At 37.1% G+C, this 19,352-nt stretch overlaps 1 protein-coding gene across 2 annotated transcripts in view; it reads left to right on the forward strand.

The window, feature by feature from the left end:
- The first annotated feature begins 1,111 nt into the window (after positions 1-1,111).
- LOC132139796 (oxysterol-binding protein 2-like) overlaps positions 1,112-19,352 on the forward strand; it is a 49,657-nt gene continuing 31,416 nt past the window's right edge. The window contains exons 1-2 of one of the 2 annotated variants that reach the window (XM_059548411.1): positions 1,112-1,527; positions 13,229-13,437. In XM_059548411.1, coding sequence (XP_059404394.1) covers positions 1,220-1,527; positions 13,229-13,437 — 517 coding nt within the window. In that variant the 5' untranslated portion in view covers positions 1,112-1,219. The remainder of the gene's footprint in view (positions 1,528-13,228; positions 13,438-19,352) is intronic. The other variant, XM_059548412.1, reaches the window with a different exon arrangement.

The following is a 19,352-nucleotide window of genomic DNA, read 5'->3' on the forward strand; positions in this document are numbered from 1 at the left end:
AATTCTTGACATTCATATATAAATATTAAATTTTGAAATGTATGATTGCCTGATTGAATTTTATAAGAGTACTAATAGTAATTTGTTTTTATTAACAAGTTTAGATTGTGTAAAATTACTGTGTAGATTTTTTCAAGAATTACTTGTTGTATTTATTTGCATTACATTTAAATAAAATATGTTGCCATTTTTAATGTGCCCCTCTGGTTAAACACTGGCCCCTCCTTGGCCCCCCTAGTAAAATTTGTCTAGAGCCGCCACTGCTGCACTGAAAACTTAAAGTACCACCAGAAGTGTCACTAAGCATAGCGTTATACTAATGGCATCTGTGCGTCAGATGTGATGTCACTTATGTTTCAACTGCCTCTCGATGGAGTTGTTTTTTTTTTTTGTTTTTTTTCCAGCTTCATAAATCTAATCTTAACAAGGTGAACAAAATAAGAGACAGGAAAAGATCCTAAAGCCTCTCGATGGAGTTATTGCAGAGGGCTTCGAGCGGAGACATCTGCTCCGCTTATATTTTAATCCAGTTTCTTGGCGATGGTAGGTCAAGGCCATCTTTATTTATATAGAACATTTAAACAACATGAATGTTGACCAAGGTGCTCACAGTAACACAATGCTAAAAATACAGAGTTTAAAATTTTAATAAACAGCTTAACCCATAAAACCAAATAAAACTATACCAACATATCCAACACGTACCTGAGAAAAGAGATACATTTTCAATGAGGATGGTAGAATTATTTTCACTGACCGAATTTACTGGAAAATGTTTTTTTTTTGTCTGAAACTCAAGTTAGCCTACTATTCACTATTAATAGCAGTGGAGCTAATAGAGTCCAACAGCACGTGCTATTGATTACATGTATATTTGCATTTGCATAATTTTAAATGACTATAGCATTAAGCATTTTAAATACTCTTTATTACTGAGCGCGTTTTGTATTACTCGATACGTATCCTACTACCTATGTTTGTAATTCATATGAACAGTGTAGAGTAAAAAGTGACTGACTGGATGAAAATGATGAGCGTAAATAGTGCGCGGGTGATTTGGAGCAGCGCTCTCCTCTCGCGCCTGTGGTCGTCGCTCCTGCTCTCTGCTCTTCGTCTCTCTGTTATCGGAGAGAGAAAGAGAGGAGAGAGAGTGCGCTGTATCTCTCTCCACCTCCTCCTCTGGTAGTCCGTCCATCTCAGAGCAGCGGCGGTGAGTTTTATGGGGAGAGTGGCCGCTCCCTGCAGCGGCTCCGGCAGGATCGTGTCCTTTCTCACCGCAGTTCGGTGCTTATCCTGTAAACAGCAGCAGCAGCGGCAGCGGCGACGACATCATCAGTCTGCGGCAGTGGACCGGGGCAGCAGGAGGATGAGCGAGCAGGGCAAGAGTGCTGCGTCCACGCCAGCGAGCGGGACACCAGCCCCGGGCTCGGACACGTACAAAGGCTGGCTCTTTAAATGGACTAACTATATCAAAGGTTACCAGCGCAGATGGTTCGTGCTCAGCAATGGACTGCTGTCCTATTACAGGTAAATAATACGCGTTCCACACGCACCTGTGTTGATGTCATTCATTTATTACAAGAATGCAATATTTGGGCTATACTGAGTTATGTTAATGTACTGTGGTGTGGACGACCAGTGTTAGGGATCTGTCATGTCAATGCAGATCATGAGAGCTGTCAAACACATGCGGACACTGCACTTCATGAGCGCGTCTCTAGTGTGGACAGACGCTAGTCCACCTCAAAACCCCCGCTTCACTTTATCACCGTGCCTTTCTTTTAAACCAGGTTAAATATCATTACGAGCGGATAAACGCATGTGTCGCTCACTGAATGAGAGTTTTCAATAGCGCGTCAGCTAGCGCTCATGCTAATGTCAACTGATATTCTCATACAGCGAGCTGTGACGTTTATGAGAGAGCCGTTGCACTTTAATATCTGACAACCGACTTTTGCGTGTGTATGTGGGCGTGTCTGACAAGTTTAAGTTTAATCCTGCAGTCTATGGTTTAATCATATTTTTAGCTTTTTTAAATTATTATTATTATTATTATTTAGTTTTTTGGAGAGCTTGGTAGTTATTTTTTCCCCGGTCCATATTCAGATACGTCAGCTTACACGCAACAATCCCTGACATTTACCATGGTAACCAGCTTCCCTTAAAATATATTAAAAAGAATGAACGACAATCACATACCCCCCCCCCCCCCCCCCCCCGTCTGTATAACAGCAGAACTACACTCATACATTTTGTGTGTGTGTGTGTGTGTAACAGCATCTCGAATGTCAGGGGCTGAGACATCTGATGTGAAGCTCATGCATGCAGTGATACAGTATCTCTTTAAAATTTAAACCTCTTTCACATATGTCACCTGTGAGCTCGGTCTGTAACACCTGTTGTTATAGAGGCCCTTGGTAAATGGTAATCATGTTTCATTTCTTCCTTTGTGTCAGGAAGACAGGTGGATCACATGAGGTAACTGTCATCAAACCTATTTACGACTGTCTTTTAATTGCTTCATTCATTTAATGATTTAGTCATGCAGTAATATTGCCCATTGAAATGTGTAAGTGGTTGCTCATTATGCAACTAATAGGACGATATACATACAGGAAAATTATAATATCTGTTCCTTTTAGCTATAAAGATTATAATTGTCATAAAGTATCCTGCTGCTGGTGATTATCTGAAATATTGTATAGCAGTGCCCTTGAGATTATCAGTCATTGAACTTGTTAGCAGACTTTCTTGCCCAAAACTGAGCATGTTGAAAATATTGCCCATCTACATTGTTTCCAACAAGTGCACGCTGGACTTTCTCCAAGTAGAAGGAGGAGGAAATGGACTTCCTGGACACATCTATGGAAGAAATCGTACTGCTCATTATCACAACTCTAAACTCTAAATGCAAAACTGACCTTAAAGCCCTTGTAAGTTTAAGAGCATCATATGTGTTCATTCTAGAATATGGATTTGTGTTAGCTGGAACAGCCTGAAAAAAATTAAGGTAAAGAAGCAGAATGTATGATAAATTTGTTGTCAGATTGTATTGCTTATTTGTAAGAAATTGTAACATAATATTGAAGCATCATTCAACAAATAGTTTTGAAGATGGGAAGATTCAAGTCAGAAACATGAGATTAAACTAGTATAAAGTAAACAAATCATATATATAATGTGAACTTTAAACCCAAACAATGACATCAGAATTCAGAATATTTATTTCAATCACTTTTTTTATAAATGGCATCACAACTAAATGTAAAGTAAAACTGTGAAAGTTACACCATAAGTAACACCATGATACACTACAGACTTGATTTCCACTCACTGATCTCTCTATATAGAAAATACAGTTTTATGTGAAAGTTTGGGTACCCTTTGCAGAATCTGTGAAAATGTGAATAATTTGAACAAAATAAGAGAGATCATACAAAATTCATGTTATTTTTTATTTAGTCCTGTCCTGAGTAAGATATTCTACATAAAAGATGTTTACTGTACATATAACCCACAATACAAAACAATAGCTGAAATTATTAAAATAACCGTCTTCAAACGTTTGGGAACCCTTGGTTCTTCATGTGTAGTTACCTGGATGATACACGACTGTTTTTAGTTTTGTGATGGTTGTTCATGAGCCCCTTGTTTGTTCTGAACTGTTAAACTGAGCACTGTTCTTCAGAAAAATCCTCCATGTCCTGCAGATGCTTAGTTTTCCAGCATCTTTTGCATATTTTAACCCTTTCCTGCAGTGACTGTATGAATTTGAGATCCATCTTTTCACACTGAGAACAATTGAGGGACTCAAACACAACTATTAAAAAAGGTTCAAACATTCACTGATGCCTCAGAAGGAAACACAATGCATAAAAACCCGGGGGATGACAACTTTTGGAATTTGAAGATCAAGGTAAATTGTACTTAATTTGTCTTCCTGGAAACATGCAAGTATCATCCGTTGCTTCCAAAGCACAGCTCTAAATGAAAATATTATTATGATTTTTTTTTTTACAAAATAAGAAAGTTTCCTTCTGACTTGTTTTATGTGCCCTTCAAGTGGAGTTGGAAATAGAGGGAAGTCAGCATAAGGGACTTTAATATTATCCTGAAACATTAAGTCTTCATTCTTCAAAATTATACCTACCAGCTAAAACATGAATGCAACAAGGCATACTGAAGATATTCAGGAAGTGTGTTTGAGAGCCTTTGTGTTATCAGAGCTGTATTGTACACAAACTGTGACCTAGAACGAATTGTTATCAGATGGTCACGAGGATCATCATGATAGTGTCATGGAGTAGATCTGTAGTCAAGCGGCTAATGACATAAGGGCAGAGGCTCTTGTAAGAGCACTGAAGCAATGCCCAGCAATCTGTATCTCTACTGGGCAGACCCTGCGGACCTCCTGACACTTCACACAGTGGGCCACAGGGTTTCTTCCCGCTCTGGAGAGTCTGAATGGAAAGCAACACTCTGCTGACTGTGAAAGAGAAGAAGCATGTCTCTTGCTGCTCTCCTCTATTAATAGTCTATGATGGTGGAAGGTGATTGCAGTGGTGTAAAGCTAGATCTGCTGTTATCGGAGAGCTGCACACATAGCCAATACAATGGAGTGTCTGGATAACGTGCTGTGCTAATGTCTGCCAAGTCAACCTGCCAAATAAGCTGTTGGGGAGCCAGGAAGAGCAACAGTAAATGTCTAAATATGTTTTAGAGCCAATGTATGATAACAGTCAATAGAGTATTATTGAAATACTATATACAAGTATTTCGTATATAGGAAGTATTTTATATAGGAAGACCTTTTAGGTTGTAGTTGAGAGACTTCTGGACTCTTATTTACTGGTCAGCATGGGGAATGAGATGGTCTGTGATGTGATTAAGATGTGAATCTGTATCTCTGGCCTGAGCATGTGCACTTCACAGCAGCACTGCTCAAATACAGGAGATGTACAGTGGATATAGAAAATAAACAACCCTCTTTAAAATAAACAGATTTTGTTGCTTTGCAGCCTGAAATGAAGATGGACACAGTTTTTGTTTTATCCAGCCATATTTACTCATTGCAACTTATAACATCCAAGTGAAAGATATAACACCAACATAAAACAAAAAACAGAATTGGAAACAGGATCACCCCCTTGTGTCAGTATTTTGTTGAACCAGCTTTTGCTTTAATTACAGCCTTTAGTATGTTGGGATGTGTCTCTACTAACTTTACACATCTAGACTTTGAAATATTTGCCCACTCTTCTTTGCAGACCTGCTGAAGTTCAGTTCAATTTGATAGTGACTGTTTGTGGACTGCAGTCTTCAAGTCATTCCACAGATTTTCAGTGGGGTTTAAATCTGGCTCTGACAGGGCATGCAAGGACATTCACCTTTTTCTCCTTCAACCACTGTGTGCTCAGTTTTGTTGTGTGCTTTGGGTCATTGTCGTGTTGGAAAGTAAACCTTCTTTGTATTGATAAATTTCTAGCTGAGGGCAGCAGATTTTTCCTCAATAATTTGAACGTATTTTGCCCTATACATTTTTCCTTCAATCCTGACAGTGCTCCAGTCCCTGCTGCAGAGAAATAGCATCTACAGTGCTGTTATTTGGATGGTGAGCTGAACTGGATTTCCGACAGATAATATGGTTTGTTGTTGAGGCCAAATCATTTAATTTTAGTCTCATCTGCCTCAAAATCTCCAAGGTGCTTTTTGGCAAAGCTTAGTTGTGACTGCATATACGTTGCACTTATAAATTGAGTAAATACAGCTGGATAAAACAAAAACAGTGTCCATCTTCATTTCAGACTGCAAAGCAACAAAATGTGAATGTTTCACAGTGGGTGATTCTTTTCTATACTATTTCTATATATGTATTTAGAGTGCATATTTTATGCCTAAATTTGTATTAGTCCATTACTGGTCAATGCATTTGAGTGAGTCGAGTGAATGGAAAGATTTGAATCTTTTAAGCAAATATGCTTCTTGCTGCTAAATATGCTCAATTACAACATACTCAGCACTTAAATACAGAGATCAGCTGACACGTACTCTCTGGTGGCCTCTGTATCAGCAACTTCTTATTTTCAGTTGATATCAGTCTAACGGTCCCCAAGCAGGCATTTTATAAAAATAAAAGCATACTAAAACTTTGTGCAGTTGAGTGAATACAACCTTATATTGATATAACACAATTCAAAAGTGTTTCATGTCAATCCTTCTGTTCCTTGTATCGATATTTGTACCTATTTGTAATTTAAGTACACTATACCATTATAAAATGTGGGGTCGGTAGGATTTGATTTGATGTTTTCAAAAGAAGTCTCCTATGGTCACTAAGGCTACATTTATTTAATCATAAATACTGTAAAACCAGAATATTGTGACATTTATTGCAATGAAAAATAATAGTTTTGTATTTTAATATGTTTTAAAGTGTAAATTGATGTGATTGCAAAGCTGAATTCTCAGCTGCCATTCACCCAGTCTTCAATGCCTCATGATCCTTCAGAAATCATTCTAATTAAGAAACATTTCTTCTTTTCAATAATAATGTCTTTGTGGAAACTGTTATAAATGTTTTTAGGATTCTTTTATTAATAGAAAGTTTAAAAACATAATTTATTTAAAATAATTATTTATTAATTATTCATTTAAAATATACATCTGCAACACTTTGATCAATTTAATTCACCCTTTCTGAATACAAGTATTATTATTATGTTTTGTCTTATTTTATTTATTCCAAACAAAGTGTACTTTTATTTTTGCATTTTTGGTGTGTGTTTTCTTTTTTTGGTTTTGGCCAAGAATGTTCTTTTCAGTGCATCATTAGTCTTCATATAATTTCCTGTGGTTCAATTAGTGAAGAAGCAGGTTGTTAAAATAAGCTGAGTGGTAGATGAGAAAATACTGGGAGCTAATGCCCTGCTGTACTAAGCTCAATAAAGAGGAGATTTTCTACTTCTGTGACAAGGCTCATGCTTTTTTTCCTTAAGCAGGTCAGTTGCTAGTTCATATTTGTACTTTAATTAAAGTAAAACAGTAATGTTATATCACAACTTATTTTATCACAATCCAAATAAGATATTATGGTGCATCAAAATGCATTCAGTCTGTTTTGCCTTGCCTTCCTGTACTTCTCCTTCCATCTCTCTTAGAGAGGATCTCTGAGCTGATGTGTGTATGAGTCATTCGAGCGTCCAGCGAGTCTGTTTCTGACACACTAAGTCACTGGGCCTTGGGTTGAGATGATGCTGCTGATCACTCTATACTCACATACACACCTCTTCATCTCTCTGGGCTGGATCGAACTGATCTTTCTGTCATATAGACTTTATTACTAAGAGACACATTAATCAATATCTGTTCAATCACTAATCAATGTTCACTTCTGAAGAACTCGGTTCCCTGTATTGCTGTCAGTACACTGTGAAGGAAATGCGGAGGCTTTCTATAGGACACACCGTGGATGTGTGTGTTCTGCTGATGTGTTAGTTTTACAGAGAGTAATATAACTCCCAGCACCATCACCACACACAGTTCTGTCATCTGCAGCACTAAAACATGTTAAAGTGTAATGGCCTGTGTAAATTGCACTTGGTCACAGCACATCCCCCTCCTCTTCCAACTAGGGATGAGTCACATATCTACCCCTCCTGTGTTTTTCTTCTTAAACACGTCCTCTCTGCCTGGTTCCCTCTATGCATAGGCCTGATTGATTTCTTAACAGACTTTTCTCCTGTCTTTAATGTCTATTGTGCTTATTGCAATCAGTTGTAATGGTAATCTGTTTTAGTCAGTTAATGAAGAATGTATTAGTAAAAGAGGGAAAGCTAATAAACTTGCCTGGATATGATTGTCAGTAGCTGAATGTTTTTTTTTTTTAATTATGGATATTCTTCTGATTAGGATGTTATTTGAAGCAGATAATGAAGACTGAAAAAATAACCTTAGAAACACCCTGGCAACATCTTAGAATGCCCTAGCAACCACAAATGTGCTACAACAACTCAGAACATGGCTTATTTTCTATGCATATTTTCTGTTTTACTGCCTGATTTCATTAAAAATATATATATTTTTTTTCTTTAAATTTGCAATGTATCGGAAGTAGCGACATATAGTTTCTTCCATATCTTCCATGACATACATCTGAGTGATTATCAAAAAAAGGAAAAATGTCCATATTGTGATGTACAGCCAAGTAAAAAGAAAGGAATAAATTTGGAATGGGACTCAATCGACTCGGTTGTTGATTGAACAGAGGCAGATCCTAAAGTGAACTTGTCTTCCTGTCAGTTTTGAGAAACCGGCCAGGTCTTAGTGGACTAAATGATTGGAGAAGTCCAGCATAGCTCACCAGGGAGAAGTCAGACGTTTCACTGGAAGATCGAGTTATGAGATTTTGATTAAAAATGAAAAAAAGATACATATTAATGAATTGTTAAAAACAAGACCATTAAGATCCATTTAGATGGTAAATTAGGGTGAATTGCCATTACATTCCAACTTTAAAAACTGGCAAAACAATATTATACTGACTTAAGCCATGAGATAAAAAATTAATCAGTAATCAAATTGCCCATTATATTTCATATAGCATATTAGCCACATTTTCTGTTTTGGGGCATTTCTAACTCCCAGAAAATGCTTAACTTTCTTTAGCAACGAGTGATTACATTCCATTCTGCTGAGAAGAATGCAGTCACATGATCTGAGAGGAGGTTGTGTCCCTCGAGGGTTTATGGGAGGTTAACTGAGAGAAGGGTGTTTTGGAATGTCATTCAAACTCTTTGCATGGTGTGTTTGCTGACACTTGCACACTTCCTACAGTCATTTTTGAACTCTGAATACATTTCACAGTTTGAGTAATCATCAGTCATTGCTGAGTGTGTTTCCCTCTTGGTTTTTGCAGCAGTAGGCATGTTTTATGAGCACTGCAGAGCAACCCCTCTCTTGCTCATCTCCAGGGGTAAGTATGAGATTGGGAGTGTGCTGCAATAGTGTTAAGAATGGGAAAACAACAACAAAAACTTATATAGAGGGATAGTAGTATATAGTATATAGAGAAGAATTTTATTTTCTAAATGATAAGTGATAGTGCTAATGTGTTCCTCTCAAGTAAATACGACACTTTAGCGAGGCCAAGTTACAGCTAGAAAGGTAGGAGCTGCTGCTCTTTCGACCACTCAGAATATGGTCAGTAAAATTAGTTTAAAATAAATAATTTTTTGTGTAAGTATGCATCAAATTGATCAAAAGTGACAGTCAAACATTTATAAAGTTAGAAAAGATTTGTATTTCAAATAAATGTTGTTCTTTTGAACTTTATATTTCTCACAGAATGACTGTTTTCAACATTAAGCTGTTTTCACATTGATAATCAAATAAGAAATCTTTCTGCAGCAAATTAGAATTATTTCCGCAGGATCATGTGACACTGAAGACAGGAGTAAACAACTGCTAAAAAATCAGCTAAAACAAAACAAAACTTTTGACCAGTAGTGCACATTGAATTGAGAATGGGGCATGCAACCCTAGCAATGCTCAAGAAACCACTCAGAATATTCTATTTCTATTTTTTTTTCTTTCATCTCATCCCTCATCTGATATTTCTTTTTGTCATTGCATTACTTTCCCATACCTTTTTCTCAGTCTTCTTTCTGTCTCTTTTCCTACCTCTCTCTCTACCCGCAGGTTTTAATGACATCTCGCTCCCTCTCCCTTTTTTCTCCACATGGTAGTTCATTACCATGGCTTCGTGTTCTCAGTTCTAATTCACTTTGAACCGTTTGAATCCAGTCTGTCCCCTGCAGAGTGGGTGAAGCTTTTTTAAGATTTTTACCCCTCCACACCTCCTACCCCCAACTTTCTCTCTCTCCCATCTGCTCTCGCTTTTGTAGGGTTTGAGTTTACAATCTAAGCTCAATCTAAGAGTTTTTTTTTCGTGATGTGGTTTGTCTCTGAGCTGAATGTGCATATCTCCCTCCCCCTAGTGACTCAGTCACCTGAGTTTGGATTCAGTCAATTACTTGGTTTGCTTGAATGTCAGACCATCATCCCTCAGAAGGCCTGATAAATGTAGCCAACAGACGTTGGACTCTACACTTTCAACACAGACAGACACTCACACACATGGTAAAGAGACAATAGTGTCCGGTATCTTGAAAGAGAGAAATACGTTTTTCTTATTCAGGTTTCCTATTATGCGCGGATATGTTTTAAATCCCCTTTCTCACACAGATTTTTCAGTTTCAAAGTAGGCTGCTTTACTGAAATGATTATTCTTCATTGGAAACATCTTGCTAGGTGCAAACATTGACAGAAATGTTCTTAGAAAAATTGGTATTACCATGAACTGCCCTAAAATATACTGCATTCGTTTTTTTAGAAGAAGATGTACAATTGTGGTTTTTAAACTTGGTTTAAACAATGGTTTCATGCACTTGGCAGACAATAATATAAGACAAAACACAGCAACTGTGTTTTTGCATTCAAATGAACAACCAGTTGGTAATCATACAGATTTAAATTTCACAAGCTTTAAGCACACAAAACTTGCTTTATTTTAAGATTGACATCACTGAAAGTAATGATAACTTGAAGTTTAAACGAGTCAGATGCAGTGTTGGGGAAAGTAAATTTTAAAAGTATTGCATTACAATATTGTGATACTCCATTTAAAAGTAACTAATTGCATTACTTCGTTACTTTTTATTGAAAGTAATTTATGATGTTAGTTTTGCATTCGTTTTTTTCACCTGAGCTGGGGTTGCTTATGTATTTTAATAACATAAAACCCAAAAGTTATATTTTTAGCAGCTATAAAGGCCATTTCACAAGTAACTTGCATTACTTAATGCATTACATAATGCATTACCCTCAACACTAGTCAGTTTTTAACTCAGTAACCACTCTTGACTGATTCAGACAGACTCATTCAGTGAAATATTCGTCAGACTTATTTAAACTGGTACCTTGTGAGTGTTTTTGAGTTTTTCCTTAAAAGTACCACTTAGTAATTTGCTCTTGAACTGGTTTGCACTGGTAATGTATGCGATTTTTCGTTTCTTTCCAAACCACTTAAGCACAAATCCCATCCCACAGCTAATTTCATTGTTCAACTCACACAAACTAAGAAAAGTTCAAACTTCATTGATTCAGTTCAAAGTACAGAAAGATAGATCTCATGAGTCACAACAGTAATGCCATCTATGAGGATGTGCTACCAAACACTAAGTTTAAGGTACAGGTTAAAGGTTGGTATTTGTTTCAGCATTGTGTAGGCTAATTGCATATTTGATTGACATTACCAATGAAATGACGCTTTGATTTTGACGACCAATGAAATCTTTAGAACCGTCTGGGTGAATTTGCGCTTAACTGGTTTGAGAAAAAAATCTTACTGATTATGCTTTTGATTCACTATAAATAATGACCTTACATGAATAATTTGTGAATTAGACGAACATGGTTGTGCTGTATGTTTTCTTTTGCGTGCAGCTCATGAGAAAATTTCAGAAGAAAGAAATGATTGTATTTTTAACATTTTATTGATTTCTAATATTCTACCACATAACACACACACACACACACACACACACGTTTCACATTAAATACAGACCATTTAATTCCCACAAACACAGTGTATATGTGTGTCAGAGATGTCTGACCGGCTCTGAATGAGTGGAATGCTTCTCACAGATTCTCTGAGAGGTCAGAGCTTTGACATTTCATTACAAATGTGCAACATGTACTGGGTAACCAGAGCAGAAACACACAGAAACAAGGTTCTGGCTCTCTGTGTGTCCCCACTTTCTGTCTTCTCTCTGTCACTTCATGCCTTTTACTGTCCCATTTCCATCACTTTAACATTTTCATTGAAACTCTTTTTCATTTTTTCTTGAGTCAGCAAAGCCTCATTGGCGTGACAGAGTTTGAATCAGTGTTTCATAAGCAGCTGAGTGAGGAATCTGTCTTTATTCCTTTATCCCTGTTTTTCTTGGGCTGTGTTTTGTGAGGATTTAGGCTTTTGTTAGGCCCCTGCTCAAGGCTTGTTTACATTAGAGCTTGTTAGAATGTCCTGACAGACTCTGCTATCCTTCTATCTGTCTCTCTCTCTGTCTGTCACTCTAACTATCACTCTATTTATCTATTTATCGTTCTATGCATAATTTTGACTATCATTCTATCATTCTTTCTCTGTTTATATACTTCTACAATCTCATCTCTAGGTTTTTGATGTGATTTCTAATTTTGTTTTATATTAATATGAATTATTAAACATGCAGTATTTATGAGATCATTTTAATCAAGACATTAATATAGAGAGGACTATTTGTACTTTTAATTTTTTTTGTTAGTTTAAATGAACTGAATCTTATTTGTCAACTACCTTTTTCCTCAAGTTCATTGAATTAAAAACAAGAATGACATTTTTTCTGTGCTGACAATCTTATAATGGCATGCTGCAGGCTGACTGATCTTCTCTAGTGATCCATCAGTTTGTCAGTAAACGAGATCCTTGTGAAACCTTTATGAGTTCAGGGGTGTTGTAGAAAACGGTACTTGTAGAGATAATTAAACGCTAGTTTTGCATTCATTGTTCTCCATATTTCTCTTTTGTTTGTTTGAGAAATGTCATGTTTCCATAAGGATAGGCAGTTGTTTCCTCAGTAGTTTCTTTGCTGTTTGATAGTCGGTACTGTAAGGCCTCTTCCAGAACTCTCTGTCAGGATTTACATCACGCTCTGTTCTCTTCTCTCTGGCTGTGACACTGGCTGATTTGTTTGAGTTTTGTTGTTTTGGCCAGCTGACACACAGTAGCCATGTTAACCTCCATTCTCTGCCCACTCAGTATGCATCTGTGTGTAGTAATGTAACGCTCACAGGTGCTCAGTGTTTCCTTCTCTCACACATCATTCTCTCTAGATAAGACGTACAGCTATCTTGCATCATGTGTATATACTTATGTCATACTGAAAAGTTAACCATTGTGGTATCTTTCGTCAAGGTTTGACAAACTGAACATTTGATTTTAATGATTTAACAAAATTAATAATCACCTTATCTTTCTCTCTCTTCTTCTCATTGTTCCCTGTGTCTGTCTTTCTGTGATTTTTGTTTTCTTTCTCTTGCATGTCTTTTTATTATCATGTACTAACACCTCCCGCTCGTTTCCTGGCCTCCATGTTTTGGTTGCTCCTTCTGTCTTCATCACTCTTGACAGGACGCAGGCAGAGATGGCCCATACGTGTCGCGGCACCATCAACCTGGCCACAGCACACATCGACACCGAAGACGCCTGCAATATTGTCCTGAGCAGTGGGGGGCGCACTTACCATCTGAAAGCCAGCACAGAGGTGGAGAGGCAGAGATGGGTCACAGCACTGGAGCTGGCCAAGGCCAAAGCTATCCGAATGATGAACAATCAGTCCGGTAAGAGCGGGAAGACCGATGAACATAGATTTATTTATTTTATTTTATTTGAGGTTGTGCTTTTAAGCTGAAATGGATCATTTCAACACTGATTTGACAAAACTTTATTTTGAGCTTTTAAAATGTATTGTTCATGAAATTAATTGGCACAGTGATTCATCTGCAATTAACATATAACATCAGTCCTCTTCAATAAACACTAATGTGAAGTTTTCTGGCAACAATAGGTAATTTTAAAGTTCCTTTTGTAGCAAGTGAGGACACTCATCTTACACTCATGACACTCATGAAAGTGTTACTTTGTAACTGAACTGCTATAGAAATGTTCATCTGGATCCAAGTTTTTTCTCTGCTTAGAACTGACAACAAGGTTTTGAATGGAAAATGTCTGTGCTTTTAGACAAAGGCCCCATAGTTATCAGTCTGGTAAGGTGACTGGGTTTCTTGTATCATGTTTGCAGGGTTGGTGTGTAGTTCAGAGTTTGCAGGAAAATGCAGGGCTCAGCAATAAGATTTTTTTTTCTTTCTTCCTGTTGGCACAGTCAGTAGATCAAATGTACTTGCACTGTCATTAGATTTTCACTGGCCCCACCACAAAAATTCGTAGGACTATTTTTATTTAAAAAAGAAAGAAAATAAATGTAATGAAATTAAGCAATTAGAAGTGGTAATTAACCAGCTATAATGTATCCATGACAGATTTTAACTCATGGATGCATGTTGTCTTAAGAAACAATGGCGCACAATGATTTGCCATTTTCAGCCTATTCTAAATTCCAAAACAAAACATAATAATAAAATTAAAAAGATTTAAGCTTTACCTGGATAACATTATCCTGATAATGTATTTAAATGATCAGAATTTAACAATGTTCAATGTATCAAAGAAACCCAAATATTGAAATTTGAATAGAATTTCAAAAATTAAACCTTCATCTGGTGTGAAACTTTCTCAGGCTGTTCAGGCGGTCCTTGTTGTTGAGCCCTGGAATGATTTCATTTGGACTGCACATGCTCAGACATTTGTTTTTAGTTTGCGGTTACTGCTGTGGGTCACTGCATTACTTCTGAGAGGTCAAATCTCTCTTTCCACTAAAGATGCCTTTGACCTGAAAAGTGAGCTGTCAAATGGATGATATTAGTCTTTGGCCTGAATCTCAGTATACTGTAGATCTATTCATGCTTCTCATTAACTGAATGCTGAAATATGCTTGATGAGATGGTACCTCTGGGTTTCAGGACTGCAAGTAGCAAGATTTTATTGCTTATGTTTATGTAAAAGTGCTATTCAAATTTTGGCATTCCAGTTATGGCCTCTAGAAGACATGTTTACATGGACTGCAAGACTCCAGCTATTTACTACTGTCAAACTGAAAGTTGGATATAAACATAACGAAGACAACATTCATTAACCAACAACCTCAAATGCAAATGGAAATATGAATTTACTCATTTTGAGAATCTCAGGTATTTTTTGAATATGAAGTCAGTGTAAATATATCCAGTGCCTGCTTTTTTGCAGCTTTCTTTTTCATGATAGACAAGGCACTATTTGGTCATTAATTCAGTAAAGCTGTTGCTGCAAGTGTTTAGAGATACATGGTCACTTCCTTTTAATTAAAAATCTGCAAAGAAAATAATCATTCTTGTTCCAGGGCTCCCTAATACTTTAATTAAACTCTTAAGTCTGGCTCTAAATGTTGTCATCGAAAGCTATATGAATCACTCAGTGTGTTGTCTGTTAGTTCTTTGGCAGTACTCGGGTGGTCAGAGTGGGTCAGCACGTTCACCATGTTACAGTACTGTCCTATATTTGAGAGCCGAGGCGCTCATCTCCTGTGACACACACACACACAGCTGTCATTGCTCTGTGAGCTCCTGAAGCAGATGGCTTCTGCTTTTGGGTAAAACTTGTGTTTTATGTACTCATACCACCAGACGTTAATCATGCATGTACTTTAACACTGAAAGAATGTTTTGCTTTATTTTATGAACATGAATGAGTGTTGAATTTATTTACATTTATTCATAAATACATTTATTTATGTATTGAACTTTTTGTTCAGTTATTTATTCAGTTGTTTGTGTGTTGTACATGCCATTGTACTTAGCATGTTTATAAATTGATAACTGACAGTTAAAAAATATATATTTTATAATAAATATTTTATGTTTTAAGATTTTTTATTTTGTTTTTCAGATTTCTAAGATTTTTTTTTTTTTTACACAAAGGAATATAGCTAAAATTTGTATTCGTCATCCTAAAAGTGGGATAACATGGGGTAAAAAAGTTTCTGCTGTTAATAGGTTCACCACAAGGGGGCAGGTGTGCTCATTTTGGCACGTGATTTCAGTTCTCGTGAGAACCTAGCCAGCACTCACATGACAACAGAGCTCGTTTTTATTTCTCTCTCTGATGTCTCTTGTATGTCAGACTCTGGTCCATGTGAAACCCTGGCTGTACTCCAGACCCCTCTCTTCATTCCATTCCAGATGCTGCCCACTCTTTCCTCTCACACTCAAACAAACCCAAGCTTTCTATTTTTGTGGAGCTGTTGCATTCTGTGTTCTCTTTATGCGAGTGGTTATGTGTGTCCATTACAGATTTATTTATCTGTGGAGTTGAATGGCAGACAGAACGCTGATGTTGTGTGTGTGTTTGTGGTCAGTCCACCTGAACTCTCTTAAACTGGAATGATTCATTCCCATTATCTCTGTGCCTTGTATTAGCATAAATGGCCAGTAACCAATCATGTTCAGAACATTTAATATTAACGTCCAGTAAAATCACTCTGAAACCTCCCAAGCTTTCACCAGCTAATTAAATGAATTTACATTGAGAAGTATTATAGCAGTCCTCACAATTAATTGACCCTTACAATAGATCATACAGCTAACATAATTCCATAATACATTAGAAAATTAAAGTAGATATTCTACCATTCAGAAGTTTGGGGTTTGTCATTTATTTGTTAAGAAATTAAATAAAAACAGTAAAATTGCTAAATATTATTACAATTTAAAGGAACCATTTTTATTGTAATATATGTATAATAGAGGAATAAAATGTCATTTTCCACTGTAATGGCAAAGCTGAATTTTCAGCAGTCATTACTTTAATCTTCTGTGTCACATGATCCTTCAGAAATCATTCTAATATGCTTATTTGGCACTTAAGAAATATTTCTTATTTTAATCAATGTTGAATTGTCAATGTTAATCAATGTTGATACATGTTTTTGTATTTATTATATTATATCACAAATATTGATGACCTTCTAAACTGCTCATGTGAAAATTAAGATTAAGATTCAGTTAGATACTACTAAACAGGAACCAAAAGATCTCAAGTTTGATTTGGTCTAGACAAGATTTTAAGTGGAAAATGTGGTTGCCTTTGTCAGCCTGAGCTGTGCTGGTATATGATGATGTCAGAGAGTGATCTTCTGAAGGAAGTGAGAGACACAGAGAAGTGGGTCAGACTCACATAATTGATCTCAAGCTTTTAGATCAACACCATGAGCTCTAGAAGCCTCACTTAGAACAGTATCTATTTTTGCACCAGTATTTTTATCTGCATTCCCCACCTGTCTGTCACTCTCTCTCTCTCTCTCTCTCTCTCTCTCTCTCTCTCTCTCTCTCTCTCTGCCTTAGAGTCCCAGCAGACCCAGCTCACTCTGTTTGTTTTCACACATAGTCTGAGTCACTCTGACAGCGGCTGATCCAGTGTCTGGTTGTCAGGGTGGTGGGAGGGGGTGTCATGGTGATGTGATCCTGCATAGACTGAAATACTAATTCGCCAATGCCAAGGTCATGGGATTTAATCCCCAGGGAGGGAACACATATGACAAATGTATAGATTGAAGGCTTTGTACGTTTCTTCAGATATAAGCATATGCCAGATTAATAAGTCATCACCCACTAAACCTGTTTGTCACCTGCTTCATGTAAACATGTAGTTCATAGTGTTATATCATGAAAATGCCAGCAGGTGGCAGGCCATTCCTGACCACAAGAGTATGACCACAATAGCTAGAGTTTAGCGTTATCCTTAATCAAACACTCTAGAAAAATCCTCTAGGACTGGAATTGCCCTCCTATATTAGATATTAAAGTTAATGGGTTTTTAGTGGGCAAGCATCCCTATTATTATTGCTCACATAGCGGGTTTCTCATGCACACAGCTCCTCCACCCTGCTATGGATATAAATAATGATGCAATTTTTTTTCTTTTTGCAAACCATAGTCCTATCTAGATACCAAGGGCTGGTTGCATAAACTCAGTCACTATGTTAAGACTTAAGTCTAAGTGTCTTAAGAACTAGTCTGACCAACTAGCAGTTATTCAAGAGGTAAATAAACTTCATTTTCAGATTCAGATAAGACCAATCTGTGGTTCTGTATAACGGATGTAAATGAAGTTATGTTCACCCTCAAAGAACAAAAATTAGATGAGAGATCAGTTGTGAGACTAGTCTTAAGTATTTTGCAACCAACCACAGAAACTGAAGGTTTTTTTTTTTTGTTTTTTTTACTTGGGTCAGTAACAACCACCCAAAACAATTTGTTACTGCATGGCAACATGCTGTTAACCACCTATAACACAATATAGCACCAATAAGATTTTAAAACGATCAGCACATTCACAAATTCATATGACATTACCTTCACACTGTTGAAATTGAAGCCGGAAGACAGAAGATTATGAGTGCAGTGCTGAAAAGAGACGGATCTACATCAGGTCTGTAAACCACTCACCACTTTAGCAACCACATAGCAACACCCTGGCATTGTGGTGAGTTTTTCAAGATCAGAAAATGTGGGAAAATTAAGGTCGAAGGGTTATTTTTCAACTAATAATCTGGGTGCACTTTATTTGGATTTGTAAGGGCAAACATTGCTTACATTGGTTAGTTCTCAAATTACTGTTGGGATAAAATGCTCATTGACCTTTTATTCACCTCTGTTTTCAGTCATCCTCAGTTTTCATTTCTTCCTTGTGCTCTCCTTCTATTTTCAGTATGAGCTGTTTAACAGCGTAACATTGAGCTTATTTAGAGTCTAATGAAGGTTGATAGACATGGATGTGGTTTTTCAGCTTCCTATCTGTCACACTTCAGGGAGAGTGGAGCTGAATGATCAGTTCTGGTATGTACACTTATTACCCAGCATTCCTCAGTGGGCACATCACAAGGCAAGAAAGGAGTGCATCACATCCCTGTCATCATTTCAAACCCACCGCAACACGCCATGCCCAACATGTGGACAGCACATTCTCATTTAGACCTTCATATTAATTTCTCACATTCTCATTATCGCTCTCCATTCCTCTGTCCATGGTGCTGAAGTCTGTTCTTTGAGCAAAGTGTCAGCGATTAATTGGCGACCGTTCCCTGGTGTTCACTCTCTCTCTTTCTTTCCTTGCTCTTATTTTCCCACCTATCTTACTGGCTGCCATCTCTCCCCCTCCCAGTCATTCTACCTCTCCTCTTTCTCTGTAAGCTCATTCATTTTCTCTGAGTATAGACCCGAGCAGAGAACCGACACAAGTGACCACTTCTTTTTTTATGAGGGTGAGCTCATAGTCACGCTCCCTTACTCTCTCTCTCTCTCTCTCTCTCTCTCGTTCTTTCATTTGGCTCCGGCTGGTTTCTTAACTGTGGAGTGAATCTCTATGCCAGCAGAGAGGAGAAGGAGGAGGAGAGCTCTCTCCTGTGTGTAAGTAATATTATAACATGTGTCCGGTCCAGCTGATAGAAGCTCAGGATTGTGTTGTGGATTACATGAGTTGGTTTTTCCTAGATAGTTTGTCATACCCAATGTATGGTGGATATATCTGTATGATATATTGAATTAAATACCTTATAAGATATGTGAAGAATTTTTCTGCTATGGTTCAGTAGACTTTGAGTTTT

This window comes from Carassius carassius, chromosome 4 (genome assembly GCF_963082965.1).
Source record: "Carassius carassius chromosome 4, fCarCar2.1, whole genome shotgun sequence".
Lineage (NCBI taxonomy): Eukaryota > Metazoa > Chordata > Actinopteri > Cypriniformes > Cyprinidae > Carassius > Carassius carassius.